The sequence below is a fragment of the Cynocephalus volans genome, chromosome 1 (genome assembly GCF_027409185.1).
Source record: "Cynocephalus volans isolate mCynVol1 chromosome 1, mCynVol1.pri, whole genome shotgun sequence".
NCBI lineage: Eukaryota > Metazoa > Chordata > Mammalia > Dermoptera > Cynocephalidae > Cynocephalus > Cynocephalus volans.
In genome coordinates this window covers 123,024,728-123,048,339 of record NC_084460.1, presented here as the reverse complement: position 1 = coordinate 123,048,339, position 23,612 = coordinate 123,024,728, and the positions used below count along the sequence as shown (strand labels likewise).

The 23,612-nt window shown below is 36.9% G+C and overlaps 1 protein-coding gene across 1 annotated transcript in view; it reads right to left on the bottom strand.

Annotated features, from left to right (window-relative positions):
• Window positions 1–23,176, bottom strand: part of KPNA1 (karyopherin subunit alpha 1) — an 80,009-nt gene extending 56,833 nt beyond the window's left edge. The window contains exons 1-2 of the mRNA XM_063092320.1: window positions 23,002–23,176; window positions 1,322–1,455 (exon numbers count right to left, since the gene is read on the bottom strand). Coding sequence (XP_062948390.1) covers window positions 1,322–1,450 — 129 coding nt within the window. The 5' untranslated portion in view covers window positions 1,451–1,455; window positions 23,002–23,176. The remainder of the gene's footprint in view (window positions 1–1,321; window positions 1,456–23,001) is intronic.
• Window positions 23,177–23,612: the final 436 nt, after the last annotated feature.

The window sequence follows — 23,612 nt, the reverse complement described above, 5'->3', positions numbered from 1 at the left end:
AAAAAGCCCCAAAGGATCCTTTCCAGTGAGACATAGACATGAATAAGGAGGCAACAAGACACTAAGAGAAACTCATCCTTTTATGAATAAAGTGGTTACTTTCAAAGATGATACAGCAGAATGCCAAGAATTCATAACAATTTTCTGCACTCATGATAAAGTCTATTACAATATTACAAACTAAACTTGATAATAATAATAATAATGATAATGATAACATGTCTGATTCAAACACCTACAATCTTAACAAATAAAACACTAAGGTTGTAATGTACTCTTGGACTTCACCTAAACTGTATTACATGGTGCAGTGTTCCTCAAAAGAAAAGTGTAAAAGAAAAATGTTGAGAGTATTTCCCTATAATTGCAAAATATTTATGATGAAGTACACATTATTTTGTAGTACGGGGGTCAATGGTCCTTCCAGACTCAAAAATCTCTCCTTAGCAAAAAAAATAAAAGAAAAGAAAAGCCACAAAAGCCTTACGTCTTTAAATTTCTTTGCCAAAAGTGATGGACCATTTGTCCCAAGTATTTTTAAAGAAAAGTAAAGTGAGAGTAGTCCCAAGTGCTCCTACAGATAGATATTCTCAGGTTAAAATACTTAAAAAAAAAAAACAATGTCCTAAATGTCCTTATGAGTAATGCATAATTATTATTCAAGACTGAAAAGACATATTCTCTGAAATTTTCCTTAAAATGCTTAATAATGAAGAAATGTAGAGATAGACTGAAGGAAGTGTGGCAAATTATTGACAATTACAGAATCTAAAGGATGGGTTTATGAGGTGCATTATCCTTTATTTTTGTATATGTTTACAAATTTCCAAATTAAAGTTTAAAATGAAAAGCAGTGTTTTGTTGGTCATTTGAAAATTCATCAAAAACATGCACAAAAGGAATCTGCAACTTCAGAAAACTAAAATACACTAAAAATAGGGGCTGGCTGGTTAGCTCAGCTTGTTAAGAGCACAGCCTTATACCACCAAGATCACAGGTTCAGATCCTGGTACTGGCTAGCAACCAAAACAAAAAAACAAGACACAAATAGGCCAAAATAGTAAACGGTGCTTATATCAGGAAAATGGGATCCTGAGAGATTTCTCCAATCTTGTATTTCATTTTTCAGTACCTCCTCTCTCCTACCACCAAAAAGTTTGATTTCACAGTGGTGGAAAGGGAATATACATATGTGTGTGTGTATATATATATATTTATATGTAAAATATCATTAAAATAAAATTACTAAAGGAAGGTGGTTTCAGGCTTAAAGCAGAACACTAAGTTCCTTACAAGAAACGAATAAAGAAAAAGAACCTACCTGCTCTTCTCTTTTCTGCTTGCGTAACTGCAGTCCTTCTTCCTCTCTTCTTCTGCGCATCTCATCAGGATTCAGAGATTTGTTCTTATAACTTTTCAGGCGAAAGTTCTCTTTTCCCGGGGTGGTCATGATTTCTATAAGAATAAGAGGGGGGAGCTTACTGAAAAGAGCTCTGTTATTCTAGAAGCTCAGCCTTTTAAACATATAAAATGCCCAGACTCACCCTATAGGAACACCAGAAATAGTTCCTTTATTTTTAACAGCTTTATTAAAATGTACAATTCAACTGTTTTTAGTACATTTTAGTATTCACAGCTATGTGCAACCATCACCACAGTGAATTTTATAGCATTTTCATCACCTCCAAAAGAAATCTTGTATCATTTATCTACCACCCCTATTCTGGACATTTCATATGAACACTCAATATGCAATCTTTTGTGACTGGCTTCTTTCACTGAACATAATGTTTTCAAGGTTCTTTCACATTGTAGTAAATATCAGTACCCTATTTCTTTTTACAGCTGAATAATATTCCATTGTATGTGTATCCCAATTATACTTATCTGTTCATTGGCTGATGGACATTTGGGGTACTTCCACCTTTCGGTTCTATAAACATTATGGACAAGTTTTTGTGTAGACATGTTTTATTTCTCTTGCGTACATACCCAGGAGTGGAATTGCTGGGTCATATGCAAACTCTATATTTAATCACTTGAGGAGCTGCCCAACTATTTTCCCAATGTGTCTCCACCATTTTGTATTTCCATCAGCAGCATACAAGCATTGCCATGTCTCCACATTGTCACCAACACTTTGCTATTACAACTTTTTGATTCGAACCACACTAATGAATGTGAAGTGATGTCATGGTTTTGATTTGCATTCCCCTGATGACTGATGAAGTTCAGCACCTTTTCACATATTTACTTGCTAACTGTACAAGTATATCTCCCATTTAAAAAAAAAAAAAGTCTATTCAAATCCTTTGCCCATTTTTAAATTATTTGCTCTTTTATTATTGAGTTGTAAGAGTTCATACATTCCTGATAAAAGCCTCTTATCAGATATATGATTTGCAAATTCCTATTCTTAATGGTATCCTTTGAAGTACAAGCTTTTAATTCTTGATAAAGTCCAAATTAATCCATTTTTTTTTTCTTGATCATGTTTTTGGTGTCATATTTAAGAGTCCTTAACCCTATGTTTCCTTCTAAGAGTTTTATATAGTTTTACCTCTTACATTTAGGTCTCTGATCCATTTTGACTAAAATTTTGTATATGGTATGAGGTAAGAGTCCATCATCCTTTTGCATGTGGCTATCCAATTATCCCAATCCTACTTGTTGAATGGTCTTGGCCCTTGCTATAGACTGAATGTTTGTGTCTCCCTGCCAAAATTACTATGTTAAATCCTAACTCCCAATATGACGGTGTTTGGAAACGGAGCCTTTGCAGGGTGGGTAAGTCATGAGAGTGGAGCCCTAATAAATGGAATTAGTGCCCTTATGAAAGATACTTCAGAAATCTCCCTTAGCCCCTTCTGCCATGTTAGAACAAGGTGAAAAGACAGCCATCTATGAGCTAGGAAGCAGGCTCTCAACAGGCACCAAATCTGCCATCGCCTTGATCTTGGAATTCCCAGCCTCCAGGACTGTGAGAAATAAATTTCTGTTGTTTATGAACCAGTTGGTTTATGGTATGCTGTTGTAACAGAACAAACTACAACAGCACCCTTGTTGATGACCAGTTGACCTACACACATATGGTCTTATTCTTGACTCTCAATTCTATTTCACTGATGTATATGTGTATCCCTATGCCAATTCCACAGTCTTGATTACCACTGCTTTGTAATAAGCTGTGAAATGAAGAAGTGTGAATCTTTTGGCTTTTGTGATTTTTCAAGATTCTTTTGGCTATACAGACCCTGTGCGATTCCATGTGAATTTTAGAATCAGTTTGTCAATTTCTACAAAAGAATAAGCTGGGATTCTGATAGGGACTGCACTAAATGTATAAGTCAATTTGCAGAGTACTGCCACCTTAACAATGTTAAATCTTCTAATTCATTAAAATTGGGTTTTTTAAATTTAGATCTTTAATTTCTTTCAACAATGTTTTGTAGTTTTTGAAGTATAAATTTTACACTTTTGTTAAATTTATTCCTAAATATTTTCTTTTTTATGCCATTGTAAATAAAAAGCCATTTAATTTACTGAGATATAACTGTTCACAGAACTGCTTCATAATCCATTTCATTTTTGTAAGGTCACAAGTAATGTCCCCTCTTTCATTTCTGATTCCAATAATTTGAGTCCTCTTTTTCTTGGTCAACCGAGCTAAAAGTTTGTTAATGCTATTGATATTTTCAAGGAACTTTTTGCTTTCATTAATTTTCACTATTGTTTTCCTAGTCTCTATCTCACTAATTTCTATTCTAATATTTATTATTTGTTTCCACTTGCGTTAGGTTTATTCTGCTCTTTTTTTTTCAATGAATTAAAATGGAAGGTTAGGTTGACTTGAGATCATTCTTCTTTCTTAATACAGGCATTTACAACTACAAGTTTCCCTTTGAGCACTGCTTTAGCTGTATCTGTAAGCTTTCTTATGTGATATCTTCTTTTTTCATTTATCTCAAGGTATTTTCTGATTTCCCTTTTGGTTTCTTCTTTAACCCATTGGTTATTTAGGAGTATGTTCTTTTACACATATTTGTGAGTTTTCCAATTTCTTTCTGTTATTAATTTCTGATTTTTTTCCATTGGGGTCAAAGAACATGCTTTGTATTGTTTCAATCCTTTAAAATTTATCTAGGTTTGTTTTGTAGCCTAACATATGGTCCATCCTGGAAAATGTTTCATGTGTACTGAAAATAGTACATATTCTGCTAATGCTGGCTGGTGGCATGCTCTATACATATGTTAAACTTAGTTGGTTTACACTGTTATTTCTTTGTTGACCTGCCCAGCTGTTCTGTCTACTATTAAAACAGGGTTAAGTCCCCCAACAATTATTATTGAATTATCATTTCTCCCTTCATTTCTGTCAGTTTTTGCTTCTTCCTTCCTTCTTCACATATTGTATGCCCGAGGACAATTTTCAGAGGCTTTACACAGTTGTTTTTAAGATAATTTTCCCCAGTTTTACTGGGGAGTGGGTCAGAAGAGGCTCCTTATTGTTATGCTGGAAGGTGAAGAAACAATTTTTTGGTGAACAAAGTTAATATATTTTAGTCTGTAATTTTAAAAAATTTCTAATATTTTTATTTTTTCTTTATTGTAACATTAATCTGTGGGGTACATCACTAAATATCAATACCCGTGTACAATACGTGATGCGCAAATCAGTATAATGAGTATATTCAACATTACACAATATAATCATTTTTTGTGACCTTTATCAGTTTCTCATTAAACACCCACCCGTTCCCCACATCTGGTGGCCTCAGAGCTGTTCTCTCCTTTTGAAAATTCAATGAATTATTGTGATTGCTATACGTTTCTTTTTATTTTTTTTTAAGCTCCCACTTATGAGTGAGGACATGTGGTATTTCTCTCTCTGTGCCTGGCTTATTTCACTTACCATAATTTTCTCCCAGTTCATCCACATTGTTGAGAAAGGCAGAATTTCATTCTTTTTTATGGCAGAGTAGTAATCCATTGTGTATATATACCACATTTTCCTTATCCAGTCATCTGATGATGGACATTTAGGTTGGTTCCAAATCCTGGCTATTGTAAACAGAGCTGCAATAAACATGGGAGTGCAGGTATCCCTTCCACATGATGATTTCCATTCCTGTGGGTATATACCCAGCAGTAGGATTTCTCGATTGTATGGCAGTTCTATCTGCAGTTGTCTGAGGAACCTCCACACTATTTTTCATAACAGCTGCACTAGTTTACAGTCCCACCAACAGTGTAGGAGGGCTCCCCATTCTCTGCATCCTCACCAGCATCTGTTATTGTCTTTTTGATAATGACCAGTCTAACTGGTTTTGATTTGGATTTCCTAGATGCTCAGTGATATTGAGCATTTTTTCATGTGTCTGTTGGCTATTTGTTTATCTTCTTCTGAGAAATGCCTATTCAGCTCCTTTGTCCATTTTTTAATTGGTTTACTTGTTTTTTTACTGTTAAATTGTTTGAATTCCTGGTAAAATCTGGATATTAATCCCTTGTTGGATGCATAATTTGCAAATATTTTCACTCATTCAGTAAGTTGTCTTTCACTGTTTCTTTTGCTGTGCAGAAGCTTTATAGTTTGATATAATCCCATTTGTTTTTTTCTTTTGTTGCCTGTGCTTTGCAATCTTACTCATAAAGTCATCACCCAGTCCTACTTCCTGAAGTGTCTCCCTTTGTGTCTTCTATTAGGAGCTTTATAGTTTCAGGTCTTAAATATTTAAGACTTTAACCCATTTTGAGTTGATTTTGGTACTGGTGATAGGTATGGGTCTAGTATCATTCCTCTACATATATTTCATTCTTCTAAATATGGATGCCTAGTCTTCCTAGCACCACTGATTAAAGAGGCAGTCTCTTCCCCAATGTATGTTCTTGGTGCCTTTGTCAAAGTTCAGTTGGCTGTAAGCATGTGGGTTGATTTCTAGGTTCTCTATTCTGTTCCACTGGTCCAAGTGTCTGTTTTTATGCCAGTCCAATGCTGTTATGGTTATTACAGCTTTGTAGCATAATCTGAAGGCAGGTAGTGAAATGCCTCCCGCTTTATTTATTTATTTATTTTTGCTCAGGATTGCTTTGGGTATTCAGTCTTCTGTTGTTCCATATCAATGTTAGAATTGTTTTTTTTTTTTTTCTATTTCTGTGAAGAATATCATTGGTATTTTGATGGGGATTACACTGAATCTGTAGATCACTTTGGGTAGTATGGACATTTTCACAGTGTTAATTCTTCCAATCCAAAAGCATACAATGTCTTTCCATCTTTTCTGTCCACTTTAATTTCTTTCAGCAGTGATCTGTAGTTCTTGTTGTAGAGATCTTTCACCTCCTTGGTTAAATTGGTTCCTGGGAATTTTATTTTTCTAGTGACTATTGTAAATGGGTATGCTTTCTTGATTTCTTTTTCAGCTAGTTCGTCATTGGAGTATAAAAATGCTGATTTGTGTTTGTTGATTTTATATCCTGCAACTTTACTGAAATCATTTATGAGTTCTAAGAGGGTTTTTTTTTTTTTTTTGTAGAATCTACAGGTTTTTCTATATATAGGATCATATCATCTACAAACAGGGACAGTTAGACTTTGTCTTTTCCAGTCTGGATGCCCTTTCTTTCCCTTGCCTGACTGCTCTGACTAGTACTTCTAATATTGTTAAATATAAATAGGATTGGGGAGAGTGGGCATCCTTGTCATGTTCCTAGCTTAAGGGGAAAGGTTTCAGCTTTATCCCATTCAGAATGATACTGTTGGTGGGTTTGTCATATATGGCTTTTACTGTGTTGAGATGCTTTCCTTCCATACTTAATTTGCTGAGGGTCTTTATCACAAAGAGATGCAGAATTTTGTCAACTGCTTTTTCTTCATCTATTAAGATAATCATATGGGTTTTGTCCTTGATTTTGCTGATTGGTGTATCACATTTACTGACTTGCATATGTGGAACCATCCTTGCATTCCTGGGATGAATCCCACTTGATCACAGTGTACAATCTTTTTAATGTGTTACTGTATTGTTTGCTAACATTTTGTTGAGGATTTTTGCATCTACATTCATTGGAGACATTGGCCTACAGTTTTCTTTTTTTGTTAAATCTTTGGTTTGGGTTTCAGGGTAATGATGGCCTCATAGAATGAATATGGGAAAATGGCTTGTTTCAATATTTTAGAATAGTCTGAAATGGATTGGTATTAATTCCTCTTTAAATGTTTGGTAGAATTCAGCAGTAAAACCATCTGGTCCTGGGCTTTCTCTGCTGATTACTGTTTCAATCTCATTGCTTGTTATCAGTCTGTTCAGGTTTTCTATTTCTTCTTGGTTCAGTCTTGGTAGTTTGTATGTGTCCAGAAATTTATCCATTTCCTACAGATTTTCAAATTTGTTGGCATACAGTTATATGTAATGGTCTCTAATTATTCTTTGTATTTCTGTGGTATCAGTTCTAATGTCTCCTTTTTCATTTCTGATTTTTTATTTGGGTATTCTGGGTTTTTTAGTCAGCCTATAAAATGGGTTGTGTATTTTATCTATCTTCTCAAAAAAACAACTTTTTTTCCACTGATCTTTTGTATCGTTTTTTGGGTCTCTATTTTCATTTAGTTCTGCTCTGATCTTAATTCTTTCTTTCCATCTACTAATGCTGGGATTGGATAGTTCTTGTTTTTCTAGTTCTTTGAGATGTAGCATTAAGTTGTTTATTTGAAATCTTTCTATTCTTTTGATGTAAGCACTTAATGCAATAAAATTTCCTCTTAGTACTGCTTTTGCTGTATCCCATGGGTTTTGGCATAATATGTCTTTATTTTCACTAGTTTCAAGAAATTTTTTGATTTCCTGTTTGATTTCTTCTTGGACCCATAGGTTGTTCAGGAGTAAGGTATTTAATTTCAATGTATTTGTATAGTTTCCAGAGTTTTGCTTGTTACTGATTTCTAGTTTTAATTCATTGTGGTCTGAAATGATACCTAAAATAATTTCCATTTTTCTCAATTTGTTGTAACCTAACATGTGCTCTATCCTAGAGAATGTTCCATGTACTGATGAGACGAAATGTATATTCTGTGGTTGTTGGCAAAATGTTCTGTAGATATCTTGCAAGGTCCAACTGGTCTAAAGTATAGTTTAAATCCTGTGTTTTTCTGTTGATTCGTTGCCTAGATGATCTGTCCGATGCTGAGAGGGGTGTTCAGGTCCCCAACTATTAAAGTATTGGGGTCTACCTCTTTCTTTACATCTAATAGTGTTTGCTTTATATATCCTGGTGCTCCAGTGTTGGGTGCATATGTATTTATGGTTGTTATGACTTCTTGCTGGACAGATCCCTTTAACATTATATAATGTCCTTCTTTGTCTGCTTTGATGGTTGCTGGTTTAAAGTCTTTCATCCAATATAAGAATAGCTACTCCTGGTCATTTTGGATTTCCATTTGCATGGTATATCTTTTTCCATCTTTTCATTATTAGTCTGTGTGTGTCTTTATAGGTCAGGTGAGTCTCTTGTAGACAGCACATAGCTGTATGTAGCTTGTTCATCCAGTCAGTCAGTGTCTTCTGAGTGGGGAATTTAATCCACCTACATTTAGGATTGTTATTGAACAATCCTGTCTTATTCCTAGCATTTTACCAATTTTCATTTGGATGTATTAAATATCTTCCATTCCTAAACATTTTATTGTTTGTCTTCAGTGTTTGTTGGTTTTTGATATGGTAAGGTATAGTTTCTCTTTTTTGTTTGCATTTGCACCTACCAGTGGGTTTTGTTCTTTCCCGTGTATTCATGGTAGTAATTATCATTTTTTGGATTCTAGATGCAGGACTCCCTTGAGGATATCTAGTAGGGCTGGTTGCGTTGTGAACTCCTGCAGTTTTGTCTGGAAAACATGCAATTTCTCCTTCATTCCTGAATGACAGCCTTGCTAGGTACAATATTCTTGGCTGGCATGGGTGGTTTTTTTTGGTATTTTGAACATATCATCCCACTGTCTCTGGCTTATAGACTTTCTTTTTTTTTTTTACATTCTATGATGTTGTTGCAGAACATTTGGGAGGCAGAGGGAGAGGGGAAAGGGGGAGATGTAATGGAAGAAGGAGGAAAGAAGAGGGGCAGTATTGAAGCCTGTGGCATCCCCCACATTCCCACAGGGGAGACTGGGGGGGGAGGGTTCCAGCAGTGGCTTGGTCATTGTCTGGCCTCAACTTTCTGTTGAGAAGTCTGCTGTTAGTATGATGGGGACTTCCTATACATGACTTCATGCTTTTCTCTTGCTATTTTTAGGATTCCCTCTTCATCTTTGAGTCTTGCCAGTTTGAGTATGTCTCTGAGAGAATCTTTTTGGGGTGAACCTGTTTGGGGGATCTTTGAGCCTTCTGGATCTGAATGTCCTTGTATCTCCCTATATCTGGGAAGATTTCTGCTATTATTTCATTGAAAAGGTTTTCAACACATTTTCTTCTCCCTTTCTGGAACACCCATGATTCAGACGTTTGTGCGCTTAAGGTCGTCTGCTAGCTCTCTTAGATTTTCTTCACTTTTTAAATTCTTTTTTCCCTTTATTTTTTCTTGGTCCACCTGGGTTATTTCAAACAAGCTGTCTTCAAGATCAGAAATTCCTTGTCTACTTGCTCAAACATGCTCCTTAAGCTCTTAGGTTTTATCTATTTAGTTGAATAAATCCTTCAGTTCCAAGAGTTCTGCTACATTCTTTTTTAAGGTATTAATCTCTTTGTAAATTTCCTCCTACATATCCTGGATAGGTTTTCGCATTTTGTTGTATAGTCTGAGTCTTCTAGTATCTCGATGAGTTTCTTTAAGATTGTTGCCCGGAATTCCTTTTCAGTCATTTCAAGGGTTTTCTCCTCTGTGGGGTCTGGTACTTGAGAATTATTGTATTCCTTTGGTGATGTCATATTTTCTTATTTTTTCATATTTCTAGTATCTCTATGTCTGGTCATGTGGTAGAGCACATGCTTCTTCTATTACTCTGGAGGGGGCTTTGAAGAGAGACTCCCTCCTGCAGATGTAGTCTATATTGATTATTGAGTAGGATGTTTTAGAATTGGTTCCAGGTAGAAAGAGAAGTGTAGTCTGTGTGGATACTTTGGCCGTATTCAATGTCAGAGTTGTGTGTGAGTGCCTCCATGGCCTAGGCACTCAGGTACTTAGTGATTCCTTGCTGAGGTTAGTGACACTGCATTGGGTTGTCGAGGAAATTGGCAAGCTCTGTATGCCTGTAGCTCTCTGGCTAGAATGGGTGACCCTGAACGGGCTTGTTGGCAACCCCCAGCTAGCATCCTGTGTCCTTGATGGGTGCACTGGGGTATACTGGAACTCCTCAGTTTGAATGGGTGATCCTGGACAGGGGGTTTCTCTTTCCTCTTTCCTACAGGCAGAGGCTCCTCCTTGGTCCTTGCTTCCTCCAGTTGAGGGAATGGTTGGTGATGACTGGGAATTTTTTTCCTTACTCTATTTTGGTATTCTGGGTTTCTGCACTCTCTTTGAGAGGAATTTTAAGGAGATGATTTTGATGCAAGCCTAGGATAAAAATCACTGATGTATGATGTGCTGCTATATCCTCTATTTTACTTGGATCTCTTAACAAACCTACAGGGCAAGAATTATTCTCGCTTTTTACAGGTAAGGAATCAAGAGGCTCACAGAGGTTAAGTGCCTTGGCCAGGGTTACACACTTAAGACACAACAGAGACAGGATACGAACCCACATCTCCCGGTTATAAGCTCAGTGCTCTACTGTTATATAGTGATTAGTATTCCCCCCAAAATTCTTATGTTAAAGCCCTAACCCCAATGTGATTGCATTTGAACATAGGGCCTTTAAAAAGGAGATAAAATTAAAGGAAGTCATTAAGGGTAGGGCCCTAACTTGATAGGACAGCTGTTCTTATAAGAAAGAGTATAAGACACCAGAGATTTCTCTCTCCAAAACACACAGAAATACACAGAGAAAGGCCATGTGAGAAGACAGCAAGAACACAGCTGTCTGCAAACCAGAAAGAGAGGCCTCCTCAGAAATCAACCCTGCCAGCACCTTGATCTTGGTTTCTAGCCTATGCAACTGTGAGAAAATGAATTTCTGTTGTTTAAGTCACCCAGTCAGTAGTATTTCGTTATGACAGCCTGAACTGACATACATCTACTCCATGGTATTTTGTCAGACTGAGCTTTACCAGCCTAAAAGTTAGGTGCAATACAAATGAGAATTTGTCAATAATTCTAAAGAAATCATTTAAAGGTGCTGAGAAATGACATACAGAAAAGCACTGGTTTCCTGAAGCAGGCAGCATTTTGGCTGTGAAATATCAAAATATAGCATTAAGATTGGTGTTTCAATGATGATCCAAATTCGAGAACATAAATTTTAGATCAAAGGAGGGGAAAAGCTCACAGTAACCAGGCTTGGATCACAGTAACTGGATCAGGTTTGACAAGACCAAAAACCAATTAGACTAAAGAAAGTAATTGGAAGCCTGTATTTAATGTGGAGCTGGAAAGGCAAGCAATTAAGGAAAAGGCAGTACTGGAAATACACATACATATATAGAAAATAAACAATAGAGTAATGAGGTAAAAGGTAAAATGAACAATTAGGGAATGTAGATGAAGAGGTATCCAGGAGGTCTTGTACATTTCTTGAAACCTTTCTGTAAGTTTTTTAAGGAAAGAAATGTTTACACAAAAATTGACTATTCATTTGCTTTTCGTTCAAATGTCAAAAGAAGCAAGTTCAGAGATGAAGCCTGGCCTAGAAGCCATGTCTTAAAATTTACTTAGCACATAGAGGAAGATACTAGACTTCTATGATTCGTGGTTTCCTCTTTTGTACAATGGAGATGATACCTTATAAAATGAAGAGAAGTGACATGTGAAAGCATACTTCCCACTCTGGCCCATATATAACTTACTCTTGAAGAAACAGCTATAAATAACTCTAAGTGTTCAAAAAAAGAGATCTTTGGGCTGGCTGGTTACCTCAGCTGGTCAGAGCGCAGTGTTAAAACATCGAGGTCAAGGGATCAGATCCCCATACTGGCCAGCCGCATGCATGTATGCATGAATGAATGAATGAATAAATAAATAAAAACAAAAAAAGATCTCTTCTAAGGTGATCAGGGATGGCTTCACAGAGAAGATGGGAGTTTCAGCTAGGCTGTGAAGGATAGACAGGATTTCAGCAGTTGAGGCTGAAAGAGAAAATCCCATGAAACAGTAGTACAAAATAAAAGCACAGAAGTTAGAAAGTGTGATTGATGAAGAACAGCAGTAAGTCCCATTTTATGAGAGTGGTCATTCTTTAAAAGGAGTAGGTAGACAAAAGAAAACTAAGAAATGCCAGGAACCCTTGATTTTCTTTTTCTTTCTTATTTTTTTGTTAAATTGTGGAAGCCAAGAACTCAGAAATGCCTCCAACACTAAGAATTTCTATCATCCATACAGTGCACTTGTGCCCATGAAATTTTCTTCCCTTTTAAATAATAAAAAGGCTCAGAATTTAAAAAAAAAAAAAAAAAAAAATCCAGGCTGACTGGTTAGTTCAGTTGGTCAGAGCATGGTACAGGACCAGGGTCGAAGGTTTCATCCTTGTACCAGCCAGCTGCCAAAAGAAAAAAGAAAAAAAGAACCCCTACCCCCCAAAAAAGAACCAAACAATATGGAATATGGAAGGGAATAAAAAGAAATAGAAAAGTGTTTCTCCTCTGGTTTCCAAAGGTAATTACTATCAAGCTCTGGTTATAAAAACTGGTTATACAAATATACATACATCCTTTTGTTTTTTATCATACTCTGATGGGATAATTATACATGCAGTTCCGCATTTTGCTTTCTTTGGACAACTTTCCATATCAATGCCTATAAAGCTAAATCATCTTTTAACTAATACAGTAACTGATTTTTATATCATAATAATCTATGAATGACTGACAATTGTCTCCAATTTTCTATCACAAATAACACCGCAAATATTCTTTCTCATATATTTATGTATATTTGTGCAATTATATACACGAATAAATTCCAACAATAGATCCTCAAGGGCAAAAGATATCTGCATTTAAAATTTTGATATTGTCCAACTACTCTCTAAAATGTTGCACCATAGAGTGCTGCCTTGTAACACCAAGGTCAAGGGTTTGGATCCCCTTACTCTCCAGCCGCCAGAAAACAAAAAATAAATAAAATGTTGCACCAATGCATCACTGTGTATGAGTGTACCAGTCACTCCCAACACAGGACTTACTCAACTTCTTCCGTATCTGACAACATGACATGTGAGAAAAATGCTTCTCATGACAATTATTTTCATAATACTAAGATGTTACATATGCCTTTTCCACTTTCATTCTCTCCCAAGTTTTTCAGGAACTTCAAGACGTGATGACATCATCTCTCTGATGCCTAAAAAAATGTGTGCTTCTGTATTCCTGTGTTTTAAAATTTTCTGTTTTAATTTCTAATACAGTAAGTATTAACAGATACAACACACAATAACACAAGCAAAAGCTCTTTGGGGTCTTCGGTAAGTTAAGAGTGTTGAAAAGTTCTAAGACCAAAAAATTTGAGAACCACTGGTTCAGATAATCTCTGTCTTGTCAAGGAAAAAAACTGTCCTCTCATATTCAGACAACACTCAACTCATAAATTAAGAAAACATTTTTACAGTATTGTGTCTTCTTGTCAAGAATTAAATACGTATTTCAATTTTTTTATTTCTTTTATCTTTTTTTGTTGTAATGACAAACAAACTTTTTTCCCTTTATATTCTAATTATCTGCTGCCTATATATACACGAAAATTACTCATTACTTTGCATTAACTTTTTAAACCAGCCACAGAATTAAATCAACTACTAAATTGTTTCTGATACTTTCAGTTGACTCTTGATATTATCTTCAAAGAATAACCTTCTTTGCCTTCTCCATCCTAATGTTTATATCCCATTTCCCTCACCTTTTTAAAAATACTAACTCATACTTCCAGAACAATGTTAAGCAACAAAGGTTAAAGTTGGCATTTTTGCCTCATTTCTAATTTTGAGCTGTCTAGTGTTTTGCCACTAAGCATGATACTGACATTCTTTTAAAGGCCTAAAATATTGAGGTATAATTTACATACAGTAAAATGTACCATTTAAGTGAAGAGTTCTTTGACAAACACGTAGTCAAATAAACACTACAATTAAGATATAGAACATTTTTATCACTCCAAAAAGTTCTATCAGACCCTTTTTTAGTAAAAACCCACTTTTCCCCAACCCCAAGCAATCACTGACTTATTTTTTGTCCATCATACTACCTTCAGAGATATCTGGGAGATCTGTCTGTGAAGCCTCCTGCTTGTGAGCAGTGTGAATCAGCTTGTTTCTTACTGACTTCTCCATTTACAGGTGTTTAGGCTGTGCTACTAAAATATTATTTGACCATTTGTTTTACAGCTTCTAAAATGATTTTGACATCATCTGTGTTTCTCTCCTTTCCTGTTCTCTCCATCCAAAAAAGTTTTGCATTTTCCAGAAATGTCACAACACACAGCCTTTTGAGTGTGGATTCTTTGACTTACTATAACACATCTGATATCTATCCATGTTGCTGCATGTATCAGTAATTCATTCCTTTTATTGTTGAATAGTATTGCATTCTATGTTTGCTCCACATTTCATCTACTCAGCAGTTAATGTACATTTGAGTTGTTTGAGAGCTCTAGGTGTGTTGCATCTACTATTCTGAAATACCGTACTTTTTAAAAAAATCACATCTAGGTACCACCCATCCTATCTAGTTTACTAAAGTTTCTAAAATCTGAAATGTGTGTTGAATTGTATTATATGCTTCTTCTCAGGTGGTAGTAGATCCTTTTAAAACATTTTAGTAAAAATTAGGGAAGAAAAATAAAATTATTTTTAACAAAAAGTTACCCATTCTTTTCTTGTAAAACTGTTAAGGGAGTGCCTTTACTTCAGTAACAGCATCCCAGTGTTCAAAGGGAGCAACGTTTGAAAAGCTCTGCAATAAGTCTCTCTTTTCAAAAGTCAATGCCACAGACATAGGTGTTCCTCTATGGTCACATTTTCTAGCTCTAACCCCTTCAATCCAATGAAAGTCCATATTTTCTTTAATGGCTCAGCTTCAGACATTTTTCCTTTAAGAGTTGACTATAACCTTTAACCCTGAATTCTGATCCCATCTTCTAGTATCTATAGATTCCCAAACTGGGAGGTTTCCCAAAGATGTTCTCAATATCAAAACATTTAAAGAAAAATATTTACCAAGAATTTGGGGAATTCAAACCCTCAGATTCAGTAACTGTACTTTTGGAACGTACACAAGGGAAATAAAATCAGCAGTATGTATTAGAATATTCACTGCAATGTGATTATTACAGTGAAAAACTATAAACAACCTAAAAAATCCAAAATGAGGGCTTGATTATAGGAAATGATCACAATATAACTGAGAAATAAGAAAAATGGAACACTGATATATGAAAAATCTGAGTGCTGGGAATAAAAAACCAAGTTACATTATTCTCTATACTTACAAAAAATAGTTCATAACAAATACAAAATTTGTATGTGGAAATTAATATTATTTTTATCTTCCAAATTTTCTATAGTAAGCAGTATACTAATTAAACAATTAGAAAAACTTTCCAAACTTTCAAAAACAGAGCTGAAAGCACTTATTTACTACAATAAAACTTCCCAACCTATCTAAAACACTGAATTTCTTCAACTAGAATTTTATCAACTCAACATGCTGTTATTTCAGCACAGGTTCCAATTGAATACTTTAGGTCTTTATGAAAGAGCAAAAGTATCTCTTACCTAATGGACAGTTTTTGCTTTTTTTTTTTTTTCTTCAGACAAATCTTCTCAAAGATAGCATAAAGGGTTCCTTCACGGTAAAAAAAATTTTAATTGTTTTAGATCGCAAAATCTTGCCTTTGTCCAATTCATATTCATTACTGAATTTAACAAATACTGTAATACACCTGTTTTATGTACTTGTAAGAGCTTTCAAAATTCAAATTAAGAATTAGCACATACAGAATGTACTTTTCCTCCCAAATCAATTCAAAGCCAGAAATTTAATTTTAATCTTCAATACTAAGCACACAGCAGTCATTCAAATGCTGTGGGAAAAATGAACAGACCAGAAAGTAAAAGTTTATGTAAAGAAATAAAATGGTGGACATGGCAGAATACTAACATTATAAGAAACATATTTTTTAAAAGGAATGAACCACAGGATAGAGAACAGGAAAGGAAAGAAACACAGATAATGTCAAAACCTTTTTAGATGCTGTAAAATAGTCAAATGATATTTCACTAGCACAGCAGAGAACTCTGAAGCCTAAACACCTGCAAATGGAGAAGTCAGTAAGAAACAAGATGATTCACACTGCTCACAAGCAGGAGGCTTCACAGACAGAAGACCCCCCCAGAGAGCTCTGAAACTTAAGTGAAAAGGGAGGCTAAAAACCAGAAGGTTAGGTGAAAGTCTACAAAACAGCCATCATACCCAAATCTCCTCCTCCATTCTTCATAGCCAGGCAACCATTCCTTCCCAACCTCTTCAGATGTTGAGAGAATTACTTTGAAGAAACTGAAATAAGAGAGACTCTAAAATGGGTGCTACAGTGCAGGTGAGGGTGGGGGTGAGGTGCCATATTGAAAACAGGATTACATAAACACAATTAACAGTAAGAACCCTAGCTCCTTTCCTAAAATGAGTTCTCAAAACATGGCAGCTAGATGTATATTCTCCAGGCAAAGGACTGAAGGTTCTCTTTCTCAGGGAAACCAACCATCTCTAGAGAAGACCTGTAAGTACATCCCCTCCTCCTTCCAAAAAATGGCCACCAGCTACTGTACCCTGTCCATCCTTCAACAAACCACACCTGCAGAGCTTCCAATTCAGTTTTGAGCACTACACTCTTAAATATGAACAGACACAAAATAAAATTAAATTAATAAATACAAAAAAATAGAAATGAATGGACAGCCATAAGATCATCAGACATCTGGGGAAAGCCTCTATAGAGAAAAGATAACAATGGAAACAAAGAAACTTGGAAAAACCAGAACAACGAAGAGAACAAAACAAAAAAACTATCATTAATGCCTTCGGAAGGATTATAGCATCCATGAAACGATATAAAGTTACTTTTATTTATTTATTTTTTTAAAAGATGACCAGTAAGGGGATCTTAACCCTTGACTTGGTGTTGTCAGCACCACTCTCTCCCAAGTGAGTCATAGGCCGGCTCTTAAAGATACTTTAACATAAGAATGAGCTCTAAGAAATTGAAAATATGGACAGAAATTAAAAATTCAAATGAAGGGCTAGAAGATAACACTGAGGAAATCTCTCAGGAAACAGAACAAAAGACTAAAGGATGGAAAATAGGAGGGGAAAGAAAAAAAATTAAAACAACCTAAGAGTTCCAATACCTAAATAAAATACAAATCCCAAAAAGAGAAAACAAAAAGTTGAGGAGGAAGAGATTATGAAAGAAACAATGCATCAAACGTAGAATATATGTTCAATGAAAAACACCATGGACAAAATTAACAGAAAGATGACAAGCTGAGAGAAGACATTTTCCAAATCTAAAATCAACAGGCCATTTAAATCTCACTTCCACAAGGAACTTCTACAAACCAAAAAAAAAGATTGGAACCCCAAAGGAAAGATAGGCAAAGGAAAAAATAGATGATTATCAAAAACGAAAATCTGAATGGATCCAAGAGATGCTTAAATTCATTAGTCATCAGAGAACTGAAACAATTAGATACTATTTATACCCATCAGATGAACAAAAAATAGAAAGTTAGATGAAACCAAGTATGTACAGGCAAAGATGTGGCCAAACACGAACCCTCCTGCACTTATAGTAGACATATAAACCAATTCTCCCATTCTATGCCCCAAGAATCATATTCGGCATATAAATATCCCAGAAAACTTCTTACACTGGTCCATAAAGATATACAAGTGTCAGAATATTTACCACAGGGTATTTTGTGATGGCAGAAAGGCAAGTCAGGTGTCAATTATTAGGAAATTAAAAGTAATATGTGACAGATGCACATTACGGAATTCTACATTAGATACAACCATATGTACATACAACAAAACAGAGAGGTCCCAAAAAATGTTGAGTAAAAACGTAAGAAACAAGACAAGGTCAATAACACAATACATAAACTAAATACATATGCACACCCCACTACATATTTCAAAATGATCTATATATAATCAAGGAACGTATCAACTACCACACTACTGGAAGGGGTAATGAAAGTAGGGATCAGAAATTTAAAAGAAAAATTTACGGAATCTTGTATAATCTGATGAGTGTGTCAAGAACTGAGAACCATAATTAACTCTAAAACTCTTTTTACCTAAGGCCCCCCCCATAATAATAATAAAAAAAATAATAATAAAAGAAATTTCCCAGTACTAAAGGACATGAATTCCCCGCTTGTAAGATCGGCTTAAACGAAAAAGACCCACACCTAGGCACATTATCATGGAATTTCAAGGGTTAAAAATAATACTCTAAAAGCTTCTAGAGATTGGGGGACAGAAGTGGAAGGTCACATACAAACCAGGAAGAATCAGAATGGCTTTGGACTTCAACAGCAACATTGGAAGGAAGAAAACAATAGAGCTACGACTTCCAAACTTGGAGTAACAATGATTTTCAGCCTAGAAGTTTATACCCAACCAAATCATTGATCAAATGTGAAGTGAGAATAAAGGTTTTTTTCAGTCATGTAAGATCTCAGAACGTGTTTATGTCCCTTGTACCATTTCTCAGGAAGCTACTAGAAGATGTACTCCAAGGAAATGAGTAAACCAAGAAAGAAAATACAGGAAACAGGGGATCTAATGCTAGAGAGAGGTAAAGAGAATTTTAAGTATGATATATAAAGAGAAGTCCCAGGATAACAGCTGTGAAGTAGGCCTAGAAAGTAACCAGTCCAGATCACATTAAGAGGATAGAGGCTTCCAGGATAATAGCTGTCTCAGGAAAGGAAGGACACACACACAAAAAAGTATTAACTCCTGGAAAAACAAAAAAATTAGTTAAAAGAGGAAATGCTATCATAGTACTCTACATGGTTCAGCTGTGAATATTTACATAATTATAATATTGTAAACACTAGGGTTGGCCAGATAGCTCAGCTGGCTAGAGCGCAGTATTGTAATACCAAGGTCAAGAGTTCGGATCCCCATACCCACCAGCTGCCAAAACACACACCCACACCCACACCCCCCACACACACCCCACTGAATATTGACTTAATAAACACCTGTGTTAACTATATTGAGAGGATGAAACAGGCAGTGAATGTACGCGTTGGGTGAGGTGGATATGTACAGAACACTAAAAAACATCTCGCTTAGAGGAAAGTCAACAAAAATTGCTGTATCAGTAAATAGCAAGAACAGTTATAAATATGAAAGTAGACACAAGAGGAAACAGCTAAGAGAAAGAAAATGGTAGTGTCTAAAGTGCATAGGCTGCGAAAGGGGACAGCTGTTTTCAGATATTATTCTAATTTAAAAATGTATTCTTCTTAATAATAAAACAAGGACCTTGAACAATCTTTCAGTTATCAGTAAATTAGATCTTCACAATATCTTCTATGATGTTAAACAAACTAAATCTAGTTTGTTTCACTGGTCAGAATGAACTGCTAATAAAACCAAGCTTTCATGATTGATGTGAACATAGTACAAACAGCCCAATGTTTGATCCCAACTCCACCACTTACTTTGTGAAATAGGGCAAATTACCTAATCACCCTGTACATGGAATCACCTCCTCAAAGTGGTTTTGCAAGGATAATTAAGTGAAAGCACCTGATGCAGAGCTTGACCTATCAATAGATGTTAGTACTTTCTGCTGGTCTTTCTGTTCCCTAGCCACAAACCCCCATTCTGACCCCAAGCTGCCTTGTTGGTCACAGAGTATAGAGACTGATGGACAACTCAGCACAAATCCCTCCTCATGATGGAAAATCAATCATGATGAGTAAGCAGACTTATCTTTGTATATGAAGGGCAGCATTATTCTCATTATATGAAGGAGATTATCCCCATTATCCACATTCTGGATTACTGCCTACTTTCAAGAACTGTCCCAATTAGTCTACAACACTAGGACAGAACCATTTTTTCACTTAGGTCTGTTTCATAGGGTTGCAACATCTTTAAAAAAAAAAACAAAAAACTGTAAATTCCATCAGTCTTCACCCCTGCTCTTTAAATGCACAACCTCAAAATTTTCTAATGCAGGCCCTTTCTGGCCCCCAGTTGGCCTGAGGCCACCTTCTGCTTAATGCAGCAAGAAAAGAGAAATCAGCCCAAATGAGCTAACTGAGTTGTTTATCATTTCCAATGTTTTCTTCCATTCCTATGGCTAAATTCATACTACCCTGCAACATACAAAGATATCTCTGTAAACAAAGAAAGTAATATTATCTTTATCACTGTTAGTCATCTTTACTTACAGGACCAATCAAAGGTTTTAATTGACTTTACACACAGTACTCATACGTACTTCTAAAAACAATCTAACAGACTTAAAATTAAAGGTACAGTCATCGTAAATCATTAAGACTTTATTTTACCTTTAATTCAATAAACACTGCTAAAACATTGGCAATGAAAAGAATTATAATCCTATTCTCAAATGTAAGGGAAAAGAAAAAAGGACAAAATAATAGAGAGCAACAGAGAACAAAGAAAATAGTTCAGGAACAAGTGAGCAATTCCAGACTATCTGGGATAAAATACTTCATAACCTAGTTGAGACAAAAGAAAATTACAAAAATATAACACAGCAGTGAGCCTCCTGAGTCAAAGTGGAAAAAGAAACTCGACGACCTTTAAATCAAAAATAAACTAATAAAAAACAATTATTTGTTTTTTAAAAATAAAAAGGCAAAAGAAGAAGAGAAAAACTCCTAGCTCTAGGGCCTTAAGAAGAATGTCTCTGACATCTGTATTTTATAAGGATCAATAAATAAATTAGAAATGGTGTCTTGGAGAGCAATAAAGAAAAGAGTCTGTTTCATGGCTCCTTTGGTATGTATCAATCCTAGATAAAAGTCAAGGTACATAAAATCAGAGTTCTGTGAAGAAACTTCTATGAGGACCGCCTCCTAAAGTAACAATGCAAGTATACTGATTTCAGGTGATACATTTGTCATTTACTTTATTCTAGGTTTTTATAAATCTATGTTTTGTTTCCCTACAGGACTGTTAGCTCAAGGATTATGTCCTCTGCTTTCATTTGAACTTCCTTTGCTATTTACTAAACTGCATTACAGTTTCTGCTCAATTATAATGACCGATAATATGTCAAGCATATCTGTATTAACTATACATTAGTCTTCCCTGCTACACTATAAATTCCATGACCACTGGGACAATGTGTTTTTATCACAAGTATATCCCCAGTTTCAGGCACATGATCACCCTCAAGTCTTCGCTGAATAAATGGGTTAAATAAAGAAAACACAAACAAGAAGTATGAAAGGGGAGGAGAAATCATTCTTAAAATGGCAGTGACTTTGGGTCCCAACAAGAGCTGGGTGACCTTAGGTAAGTTACTTAACTGTTCTGATCTTCAATGCTTTCATCTGTAAAACAGGAAAAATTAACATATACTTCAGAGTTACTGTAAGCATTAAATGATTTCATAGAGGACAATACCTGGAAAGGGACTCAATAAATGTTAATTACTATACTTTCTTTCGTGTCCTCCATCTTAAAATCACGTATACACATAAAACAGTGACTTCCAATAATAAATCATTAAAGTAAAAATACAACAGAGCTCTTTCTCACTTTCCTTTGAAAAATTAAATTTTCATTTCTTCAATCTTTAAAATGGACGGGAAAATAACTTGTGGATTACTTTCAAAATATTACAAATAGAAGAGCAACCTAAGGAAAAAACAATGTCAAGAACGAGCCTTGAATCAACAACAAGGGGGGGGGACAAAAATCACCTACTCATCCACTGCTAACAGAGGTTTTGAAGGAACCGTTTACTTAAGGAGAAAAGCATGGGAAAACAATATTATTTAACAATATGTTTTAGAAAAAATACTTCGCAATTGTTTACTGAGTTTAAACCTTAAAAATCAATTACTTTGAAACCTTTCAGTTAAAAGTGGAAAATGAAGCACTTCTCTAAACACTAAAACATTCCTTCATGACGACTTCCCTAACTCCAGTCATCTTTCAGTTTTCTCCTCCCATTTGAGCTTAATCTAATACTTCACTGTTTCCCTCGCATCACCACTTACACACGCTGTGTGCAGACGAAGTTCTGTCATTCCTATAATTACCACACCCCTGTCAGCCACTTCAGGCCCATGTTGTTATGACATCTGTAAACTACAGTCGTCCGTCTCCACCCCCCGCTCCCCCTCACCCGCCTCCAAATCACCGGCTCCGGTCCGGGCTGTAACTTGTGAATTCCCAAGAAGGTCCCTTCCTGCCTTGGTTAGGATTTTTACACGCCACCCCTGCTCTTCCCTGCCTGTCGCAGCACTCTGCGCGGCCCACCCCCGCCCGCTCGCGCCCGGCCAGGGAGTCGGCTCCGCGCTCGCCTCCTCTCCGCCCGCTGCCTCGGCGCCCCGCAGTCCCCGGCGCCGCTTCCAGCCCGCCGCCGCGCCGCGCCGCCCCGCCCCGCCTTGACCGGCGGCGTTCCTAATGGCGATCACACTAGCACTCCCCACCCCCACCCTCCCCTCTGCCGGCCGCACGGCCGTTAGGACAGCCGGGCCCGTGACGCACGGACTAGCCGCGAGCGGCCGGGCCCAGGCTCCAGAGCTCGAGCCACAGCAGGCACCCGCCCTCGCCCAGGGGCCTCTCCCGGATCCCGCCGAGGACAGCCCTGATCTGCCGGCGGGAGGGGGAGGGGCCGAGGCCTCGGGGCCCCCGCACTCACCAGGCTCTAGGCAACCGATCCCGGTGCCACTGCTGAGGTGAGCCGCTCGCTCTCTCGTCCGCTCGCCGTCCTCTCCCGCGCACAACACCAAACAGCCGACCCACGCCGCTGCGGTGCTCTCCAGGCCTCGCTCTCCGCCACCGCGCACCAAGCAGCGAGACCCAGCTCAGCCGGCTTTCGCAGTGCGCCTGCGTGCGGGCACCGGCCCTCGCGCCTGCGCGCGCCCCTCCGCCGCCCGCTGCAGAGACTGCCGGGAGACGTAGTCTTCCAAGCGGCTTCACTGCACGCGGCTCGCGTTTCCAGTCCAACCAGGGAACAGTCAGGTTTAGAGAGGGTATCGCTGAGAAGGAGGTTGGCAATCCGTGGCAAAGGCTGGAGAAAGTTACGTCTACGAACCTGTCCTCCCTAAGCTCTTCCAGGGCGGATCGATCCTGACACCTCTTTATATCTAGCCTCTAACATGGTAGGTACCTAATACAGGTATTGAACGAATGATGGAATGATTGAAGGCGTATTACAAAAGTGGTAAGTCAGCCCCCAAAGTGTTCACATGCAGCACGTTAGCAGGAAGCTTCTAGGTATTCCTTTTTAGTTCCCTCCATTTCCCTTTG